General features: G+C 45.0%; 1 protein-coding gene across 2 annotated transcripts; it reads right to left on the bottom strand.

Annotated features, from left to right (window-relative positions):
• Positions 1 to 163: 163 nt before the first annotated feature.
• On the bottom strand, positions 164 to 9,959 carry LOC102683212 (galectin-9-like). Of its 2 annotated transcripts, XM_015367456.2 has the most exons (11): positions 9,922 to 9,959; positions 7,185 to 7,273; positions 6,129 to 6,342; positions 5,499 to 5,618; positions 4,989 to 5,018; positions 4,365 to 4,448; positions 3,779 to 3,814; positions 3,208 to 3,240; positions 1,737 to 1,825; positions 1,171 to 1,327; positions 164 to 516 (listed from the first exon to the last, which is right to left on the bottom strand). In XM_015367456.2, exons 1-11 carry the CDS (start codon positions 9,955 to 9,957, stop codon positions 370 to 372), a joined length of 1,035 nt encoding a protein of 344 aa, XP_015222942.2. In that variant the 5' UTR covers positions 9,958 to 9,959; the 3' UTR covers positions 164 to 369. The 2 variants fall into 2 exon arrangements, with proteins under 2 accessions (XP_015222942.2, XP_015222943.2); XM_015367457.2 differs by lacking the exon at positions 4,365 to 4,448.
• Positions 9,960 to 10,186: the final 227 nt, after the last annotated feature.

The following is a 10,186-nucleotide window of genomic DNA, read 5'->3' as shown; positions in this document are numbered from 1 at the left end:
GGGAATCAAAATGCAGTTTACGTACTTAATCGCGATTATTATCCCAAAACCTAGAGGCAAGCATTGATATCAAGTTGCTGATCTAGCCATAATCTGAAATACCCACATCCGATCAGTGCCTTTTTGGGACATGAAAAGTCAAAAAGAAAACTGTACCATGGTATACAGCTGGACAACTGTTCTTACACTTTTATTCAGCTGAAGAAGGTAAAAAATCCGTCGAAGCCCGGTAGATTTACTATAGAAAGGTAAGCACAAACAAAACACAGCATGAAAAATACCATAATTGTGGCTGCCTGCAGAAATCGGTGAGCTCTGTCTTGCTGATCTTGCTGCGGGGGTGTGGCCTGTAGCTCAGGGAGTCTGGTATCAGAACGTCACAGAGGTCAGGTCCACGTCGCCATCCACCTCCAGGATGTCGATCTTCTGCAGCTCAGAGACGCGATGGCGGTAGGTGAACACCTGACTGCTGTTCACTGCCACAGAGTAGCACTGACTATCGCACATAATTACCACCTGCGAGACAGAACACAGGCCTCAGCTCAGCGCTGGCTGCCCTCCATCGCAACAGCAGCAGGGCAGAGCAACACAAGGGAAAAGCATCTTCTCTATAACTTAACACAATAATACAGGGGCTTGGATAAGTCTTGGTTTTACACCTGAGAAACAGAAAAACTGGATGTATTTTACTTTCTGAGAGGAAATAAAAAAACAGAAGCATCTTCCATCCACTCATAATTTCCTTGCTTTTGTTTTCCGACCCAATAATAGCTATATAAAAAAATTATATCTCTTAAAGGTATATATCAAGAGGCATTACAACCCAGCACCTACAGCGGGTAGCAGTACTTCTCTGTTGTGGTTTTAATGCCCATCAATATGTTTTAATAAAAAGATATTCGCCGTGTCTTGCTGTACTAAATGCTTTGTGTTATCACCCAGACCAGTGATACCACGAGTGGTCAGTAAACAAAACTGGTTTGAGTTGGGACTTTAAATTCATGTTGTTCTGCCACATCAAAGTGACGAGCTGTGGAAATACGGTTTGAACCCTGAAGACACCTCACGCTCCTGGCCCGCCCCAGTGCACGCCCCTGCCCATCTTGCTCCAGGGTCATTCGGAGCCGCAGCCCTGCTCTGTGTAAGAAAGGCGCAGGACAAGAGCTGTACCAGGAAGTTGTGGCCTGGTATGAAGGGCATGCTCCCGCCACGCTCCTCCTGGCCCCACTTCTCCTGCAGCTGCGTGTTCCTCACCACCGTGTTCTCGCCGAACCGGGGGTTGAAGTGGAAGGCGATCCCGTACTGGAAGCGCAGGTTGATGTGGAACCTGGCGAGGTGGAAGGTAGTGGTCAGCGGCAGACTGAGAGCAGCAGGCCATGCTGGCTTTCTAGGCCATGACCTGCTGGGTACGGGACAGGGGTGGGACAGGGGTGAGATGGGTATGAGACAGGACATGTGTGGGACAGGTACGGGACAGGAAGGAGACAGGTACGGGACAGGTACAAGACAGCCCCCTCCTCTAGGACAGGCATCAGGAGAGAGAAGAATACCCTAAAAGCTTTCACCAAGAGCACAAGTGCTAACCAGATGTTGAAATCCAGTTACTGTGTCGAATCTGCTAAATGTCCTCCACTTCAATAAGAAATAAGAGAATTCTTCAGTTACTGCCGCGTGTCTGAGGTTGCAAGGCCACTTCTGCACACCGGAAAAAAAAAACAACACAAAAGGTACAAGACCTGCTGGCCTGAGGCCTGACGCGCCCCTGGATGGTGATGATCCTGCCAGGACAGAGGCCTCCGGGAATGAAGGTCTTATACGGCACAGCCTGGGGACACACAGAACATTACCACAGGGGCTGAAAGACCCCTGTCTCTCAGGGTCTCCTCTCCAGCCCAGCTGTCAGTCGTGGATTCAAACACCTGCCTGAACCCTCTCTCCCTGTCGAGAGCTGAAAACACTGGAAATGGTGTAAATGAGCCAGTAGCTATTTTAAATGAAGGGAATGAAGTCCTCAGGCCAGAAGAGACGAGTGTCTCTTACGAGCAGGGTTAAAACCACAGCACTGAAACACAAAAGAAGCCTATTCACATCAGTGGGGAGGCTGTAGAGATGGTTAACAGCTTCATGTTCCTGGGTTCCTTCATTACTAATGATTTAATGTGGTCCCAGCATGTAACTGGAGCTACAATGAAGGCACAGCAGCGCCTTCACTTCCTCAGACAGCTGATAAAATTCAACTTCTTCTTACTACACTTTACAGGTGCGCTACTGAGAGTGTGGTCTGGCAGCAGCTCGTTGTCTGGCCAGAAGGCGTTACAGGGGGTGATCAGATTGGCTCCGTCCAATTGCTAAGGACAACAATCATCCTGGTGTCTCTTTTGAATTGTCAGGGTTCACCACAGTTCTTCACAGCTTCATTCTGTCACAGTTGCACCAGGCTGACCTCTGAATGACCCCAGCTCAGTAAGATTTCACAATGCAGCTAAGCAAACATTTTCATTCCTTAAACATTTTGTAATTTCCTTCTCCTGTTAAACAAGCCAAAGTTTCTAAATGAAACATCTAGCCTATTGCCAATTTGTGGAGTCCAAGTCACTGATTCAACAGAGGAACTGCCCTGAGACAGAGCTCTTGTTGCTCTTTACTCTACATGTTAAGAGTTTTTCACTACTCCTTTCCATTGCCTTCAACAAACCTGACAATACAGACATTTCAGAAGAAATGTGCTCCCCACACGTATAAGATATATAGAAGAACTAAAATATAATTAGATCATCTTAAAAATCATAAAAAGACCTGATTATGTGTAGGACCAAATAAATTTGGTTTATTAACACAACAGCTAATATCCTCGTGTAAACAAGTATGTGAACCTTCAGATTCAGTAACACAGGCCATCAGAGTTATCCACGCCAGTGTGTCCGGGGGAGGTGTGGAGTAAACTCACACAGACACACAGGGAACATGCGGCCTCCCCACAGAAGGACAGAATCGAAGCCCAGGACCCAAAAGCTGTGGGGCATGAGTGCACACAGCTGATCCACCCTGCCCGTCTCATTTGCTCTTTTGCAGTGATCCTGGCTGTATCCGGGTTGGTACAGCGTTACGTACAGAAAAAAAGACATTTCCAGTTTTTCATTTGTAAAACTGGTAACCCTCCTCAAAATCTCAAACTGGCACTGCGCTTAACACAGAAATGGTACTCACGTAGGTCTGTGGAGGAGTGTAGGCAGGAGGTGGCTGCAATGGAGAAGGAAGAACTCGTTACTGTATCTTTATTACCGCAGTCAATTAAAGCTGTTGAAGAAAGAGCTACAGATGGTGGCACACGTCTCTTCCTTCATGGTAAGCCAAGGACATTAAATACGAGAACTGTTTTTCTATAAAATTCGGTTTATTCCTGCAACACAAACATTTACTAGTTAACCACAGGGACAGACACAGAAAACCTGCAGAAGAGTTTTTCTCTTCGTTAGAAGCCCACAACCTTCGACAAAACAAGAAAAATAAAAAACAGCTCAGGCAAGCCAAAAGGGAAACAACTTCAAATACCTTCCTGTGACAGATAACGTCTCGTTAGTAAAAGCAAAATTAGCAACTGTGCACTTACATCTTGATCTATTCGCACGTGAAAGTTAGAAACCTGTATTGTGTAGAGGAGGGACTGAATACTGAGAAGTGAGAAGTTTTGTTTTTTTGAGAATTCCAGATTCCTGTTCTGGAAAATAAAAGTGACACAAAGTACTAAATGTCTTTTTATTCATAAATTCATACTAACCATTCCATAAGCCGGCATAGCAAATGCAGAGGAAACCTAAAATGAAAAAAGAGGTGTAATCAATTAATTACAGGTAAAAAAAATCAATACAAATGCATTTTTTTAGAAAAGCTTAGAGATCGAGTAAGAAATCAATCCCAAGGCCCCGTTCTGTGTTGAACATGATTTCAATTGCTTTACTTTCCTTTAAATTTTAGTAAAAAAAAACCCAAACCATCATCCGCAATAACAACCCCGATCTCTGCTTCGTGCAGGAGCTCTTACCAGGTATCCCAAGTGCTCCACAGGAATGCTGGCCAGCAGATGAAATTGCTTACACCTCCACCAGACTTTAAAAGTGAGATTTCAGAAGTATACCGCAGTGTCCCCGAGAATCCTCCACCGAATGTAATGCATGCTTACACTCAGCAGAGCTACTCAGGCCTGTGACACTTCACATCCACTCCCATGCAGAAAAAGTATTTATCTGCCCCCTTAATCAGTATAGCAATTGGGGAGCTGGTCATATCAAAGTACTGCAATCAAGTGGACCGAAAGGGACATCAGATGAGTAGCTCTTTTGACAAAGTAACATTATTGTACTTAATTGTTTGAGATGTGATCGGTTACTAGGTTGGTTTCTAGGATGGTTTCTAGGTTGGTTTCTAGGTTGGTTTCTGCCCTGCAGTACCTGTAAGTAAAATTGCACCCTTAATGAAATTCCCACTAGCTACACACAAAGCACTGCTCCATTTCTCACACACTGGCGGAGTGACAGTTCACAGTACAATCAGGCTGGCTCTTGCCTTTGCTCTATGTGGTGGCCAATGAGAAAATTCTAACAGCCTGTGCTGGTGTGATCATAACCAGAGCCAACTACCTGCATGAAACATATAAAGTATTCACTAAAAATAACAAATCGAATGCTAAACAACAGCATTTTAAAATGATCCCAGGAGACACAACAGTTCGCTGGGGCTAGCACTGTGGTAGCTCTTGTAACAGTCAAGTCTTGACCCTTCAGCTAGCACTGTGGACCAAAAACACAAAGCAGATTAAAAAGGCGTAGTGAACAGTACTGGAGCAGCATGGCAGACACGGGTATGTGTCATCAGCGCTAGTCCTGTGACTAAAAGCCCCGCTAGATGTGCTTCAGTGGAAGCCCAAGCCTATGGGAGCCAAGCAACTTCAGTGCCATCTTAGTGACGTCAGTATAATTGTATGTACTTACTGGGAAGGAAGGCTGAGCAGCAAACTGAGGCTAGGGACACAAAAAGAACAATTAGCTTGGCCCTACTTTCTGTGCCTTCAGAATGTCCGCAGGTTCGAATGATTAGACTCAATAACTGTATTTATCGATAGTAATTAATACGGTCCCTTACGTCACACATTCCCACAGCTTCTAACATTCCATCTTCCAGAGGGCTTCTACTACCTCCCACCAACAGCCATCCCAAGGGCAAAGCACAGAGCTGTTACGTACTGCAAATTCTCGCCCTTCAACGACCCCTGACCTCTCCTGGCCGGTTTACAGTGCTCTTGACTGTTACACGAACAGACGAGAAGCCCTCTCAGCACACAACCCTGAAGCAGCAGGTAAGAGTGAAGTACGAGATGGACTACAGGTAGCAGGTACTGTATAAAGCCCGGCCACACTCCATACTCCACACTGCAGCAGCCAGGAGACCGGGGAGGGCGGGGGAGGCCCCTCGGGCCCTCAGCAGGGCTGCGTGCTGCTCACCATGGGGTTCTGGAATGCAATGGAGTTCACCTCCACGCCGCCCTCCACCGAGATGGTGTCCACACTGCTGATGGAGATCCTGTGCTTGAAGTCCAGGAAGTGGCTTCCGTTGACGGCCACCTGGTTCAGTCGGTGGGACAGAAGCAGGGGCAGGAGCCACAGCACACAAAGAGGAAGGCAAAAAAGAGGAAAACTGACATCTCGACGCCCAAACTTCCCTCTGTCTGGCTCAGACAGAACATTTACACAAAAAAAACCCAGTGAAAGAAAAGGTTATGATCTAAGATGTTATTCTATTACACAATACATAGAATCTCATTTCATCTTTCAGATCGTAGTTTTCCAAATCCTGTTCAATAAAAACATCAGTTACAGCATCAAAAGTTAGAAGCTTCAGACCAATACAAGAGACACCTGCCCAGCCATATAAAGTACAGTATAACAGAACCCACAGAACAATAAATAAGCATGTTTAAAATAGGTTAACATGCACATAACATAGACATTTAATAACATATAACGAACAATAAGATACTTCTCTCACCATGTAGCCAGATATAACAGTATGACCAAAGTCACAAGTTAATAAACGGGCAGGATGATGAACGAACTGCAAGATCCTCTCCTCACCATGTACGTGTCACGGTTGACCATGATCATGAGGGTGAAGGGGGTACCCCTGGCCAGGGGCATCTCGTACTTGCGCTCCTCTGCCCCCCATGACTGGTTCTGCAGAGTGTTGCAGACCACGTAGTCCTGGAAGCCCTCGTAGCGCGGGTTGAAGTGGAAGGCGATGTCGGCGCGTGGGTTCTTGCGGGAGCCGCACTGCAGATTCACGTGGAACCTGTCGAGGGGGCAGAGGCGACATGGAGGCCCTCTCCCAGAGCTCTTCCAGGGCCAGGTGGCCTGAGGAACCGCATTTAACTGACACAGAGGGATATTCTGGTCTAACAATGCAGGGCGTGTTACACACAGCACAGAGGAAGCGTCTCTCAGGCCTCTGGGTCAGCCCACATTCTTGTATATTTAAGATATGAAACGTAATTAGATCATCGTAAAAGTCTTAAAGATGGCGTGATTATAACTGGCACACTCAGGATTATTACTGGGAATACAAAACGATCCCTCAGTAAATATCCTCATGTGAATATGTATTGTATGTAAATCATTCATACACATTCAGTTACTTGTGGCACCTTCTTCACCTGCAGTGATGTTTCCTACAGCTGTTTATCAGACTCTCGAATCCACTTTTAGGAGTTTTTGTCAATTTGTGGGTTACAGAGGCCAGAGACCTCTTGCTCACAAGCACTGTAATCCCCTGCAGGATTCACTGTTTTTAATTTCTCCCCTTCCAGGGATGCTTCCTGCTGAGATCGGGGCTTCTGTCCCCCAAGCAGCCCATCCAAGGAGCGGTCTCGAGCTGCCACCTCACGCACCCACAAGGACTGTGACACTGCGGGACCCCCGAACCCTAAAAGCTCCGGGGCCCCAGCTGCTGCCTCCAGATCCAGTAGCAGGTAAACCCCCTTCTCCCGTCCCGCAGGGAGGCAACTGCAAACGGCCCATTTGCTCGGGCTGTGGTTTTGCTCGCCCAGTCGGTCCTTTACAACTTGGCGTTTGTGTGTCGAACGCCTGCTGGCGTGTGTCAATGGGGAACCCCCCTCCCCCCAGAGAGGGACCCACCTCTCGGCACCGGGCAGGACTCGTCCTGTCACCGTGATCGCCTTCCCTTCCTGCAGGCCCCCCTGGATAGAGCCCGTGAAGGGGATTTTCTGAGGAAACACACAGACAGGAGAGAAGAGTGTGAACCAGCAGCTACTGATCAAGGACAGGCTGGTCAATCTGTTTTCCACCATCCACCCATCCATTTTCTAACTGTTTCTCCCGGCTCAGGGCTGCTGGGGAGCGGGCGTTTATCCCGACAAGCGAGGGGCGCAAGGCAGGGTACATCCTGGGTGGGACACACAGACACACAGACTCACTACTTTTCCCAGCTGCCAACTCACCTCCAGCAAGTCTTTGGACTGTGGGAGGAAACCGGAGCATCCAGAGGAAAGACGAACATGGGGCGAACATTCAAACTCCACAAATATAGTTCCCCAGGCATTGAACCCAGGGCCTCAGTGCTGTGTAGCAGCAATGCAAACCACACTGCACCACCATGCCACCCCAGTTTCAAACAACCAGTATTCTCACATGGCACCCTTCAGAGCAGAGCCATATCAAGGCACTTCGGTGAGTTTAGTTGTCTGTGTTGTCATTCTCGCTGGCCAGGAAGTGGCATATGTACAATGTCAGATGCTTCTGTTTGCTACCAGAGTTAAGAGGCTGTCAGATCACATCCAGGAAAGAGGGCACAATTAGCAAATGGAACCCTGCAGGTGAAAAACATCAATACCACTTAACAGCAGCAGAGCCACTGTGATATGTCACATCCAAGAGATCTGCAATCCTAAAAGCACAGCAATCCCACTAAAACCAGACACACAGCAGTGTGCTTCATAGTGCAGCAAATTAGGGGTCCTTTTCATGACAATTCACTGTATTGCAAATAAGCATTATGCATTCCAATTGACAACCTAAAGAAAGGAGCTCCATGCTGTTTGCACAACAAATAATGCAAACAGAAAAAGCAGAACTCTTTGATGCCACAAAGCATATCAGTACCCACTTCCTGGAAACTGTGGCAGTGAAGGTCCCATTGAAAGTGCTCAGTATGCAACTGTTAATATTTCTCACAAGCTATCCATTGTCAGAAATGGATTATGTCAGTATGTTCCTGCTGAAATAGCAGTACATATTACTCTAAAAAGTTCCCTGATACTGTTGACTGTTGCTTTTGTGCATGTGTAAAACCACGTGAAATGCAGATGTTTCTAATCTTTCCAAATGCAAATCTTGCACAAATGTTGCATAGATCTCTTTTGCCAAAAGGCAGAGGACAAATCATACATTCTAGAAGAAACTTTTGAAACTCAAATATAACTCGCAGGAGGACCCTTATTAAGCCCATGTTCCAGGAGGAAGGTTTATAAATTGTAACAGTTATATGAAAGATCCTCTTCGAAATAAGGATGTTCTTTTTTTTATTCAAAAAATGAAAGAAGAATATGTATTAATCTCAGGTGAGTAGCTGTGTCAGCATGCATAGGCTGCAAAGGAACAATAGGTTTATTCCATGCTGAAAAGAGAAGAAAAAAAACAACGTTTCAGCCGTGGAGCCTTCTTCAGGAGTGAGGGCCTGAAGAAGGCTCCACAGCCGAAACGTTGAGTTTACTTGTTCTTCTTACTTATTAACTTATTACTTACTACTTGTTTCAGTGTATTTATCTCTCCCCTCTTAGACACACAAAGCTAAAAACAAGAAGTAACTGGTTTCGTTCACGTGGTTAACAGAAGGATTAAAGATTAATTTAAATTTGGAGGATCTGGCCGGTTTACCGTCCCCAACTGACTCCCCCATAACGACTTCCAATTTATGGTGCCCCCCCCCCCACTCAAAACCTACACCCCAACCTCCCCACCCTCAAATTAAAAAAACACCAAACGCCATTTCCTGAAAAAATCGGCTCGGGAAAACGCGATCTGTGCCATCGTAACAAGTATAATAAAAACGTTTTATTAGTTATAGTTGTACTAACAAAGCCAAAAAACGCGATTGACTGGTCTAATGTATTATGCAAAGATTTAAAATACGACGTGCCAAAACAAAAATATCTCATATAAGGAAACAGCTTTTGTTGCAGTGTAAACTGTCTTTATTCTCGGTGACAAATTTTGCATTATACTGATACGCCGAAGTACAATTCACATCAACGACTTGATTTTTAAAAGGATGCAGAATAACAACTATAATTTTTTTCAAAGCTTGATTAAAATAACTAGAACACTTTTAATTCGATACATATAGTTTTTAAAATAATACACAGTGCATTTTATATATAACAATAAAGCTTAAAAGAGTACGAAATCGCGGTAAAAACATGAGAAAGGTTCTTATGTCCATAATGTCATAATTTGATACCCAGACAGGTATCCAACACAAATCATACTTTATAAATCAATTCTACATGTGCTTCTTATTGTATCCTTTTAGAAAAGTAACTTAAGAGGAAGCTATTTTAAATAAAGCTAATATACATTATTAGTAAAACAAAATCATTTTTAAGATGTCCCTATTTATAAACCCCCTGAAGAAATGTCGTTTCTAATTCATTTAATTAGCAGGACAGTGGTGTAATATTTCAGTATCACAGTTATTTACTGCGTTACATATACGTATCAGAGCAAAGTGCCAATGGGTTTTCCGCTCTGCCTCTACATGTAAGAAACGCAGCAGGCTATAAAAATTGAGTAAGCACAGTTTCCAGCGACTCTCCTGTTTTTGTGGCATATTTGGGATAGGTTAGGATTTACATACCGGGCTGAGGAAGGGCTGTTGGTTATAGAAAGCCATCGGATCCGCTGCTGTCCGGCGAAGTTCCACCAGAGCAAGTGGGTGTATTTATGCAAGGTCGAGCCTGTTATCTTAAGTTTCGTTTTCCCCAGCTGCAATAAATCTCCAATTAATACAGGGATTAAAGGGTGGTGATAAGAATATTTAAAGATGTGTTTTGTCACAAGGCAAATCAGGTGATATGTTCCATCCACCGGACTGATGGTACTTTTTTTATTTCCTGTATTAA

This window comes from Lepisosteus oculatus, chromosome 26 (genome assembly GCF_040954835.1).
Source record: "Lepisosteus oculatus isolate fLepOcu1 chromosome 26, fLepOcu1.hap2, whole genome shotgun sequence".
NCBI lineage: Eukaryota > Metazoa > Chordata > Actinopteri > Semionotiformes > Lepisosteidae > Lepisosteus > Lepisosteus oculatus.
This window is presented reverse-complemented; position numbering and strand designations above follow the sequence as displayed.

Coding starts and splice junctions, on each gene's coding strand:
- LOC102683212 (XM_015367456.2), bottom strand. CDS start 9,957: ATGGCTTTCTATAACCAACAGCCCTTCCTCAGCCCG. Junction 3,815..4,364: donor ACCGATCACATCTCAAACAA/TTAAGTACAATA, acceptor TTTTCATTTTAG/GTTTCCTCTGCATTTGCTAT. Junction 1,826..3,207: donor ACACTCCTCCACAGACCTAC/GTGAGTACCATT, acceptor GTGTGTCCCCAG/GCTGTGCCGTATAAGACCTT.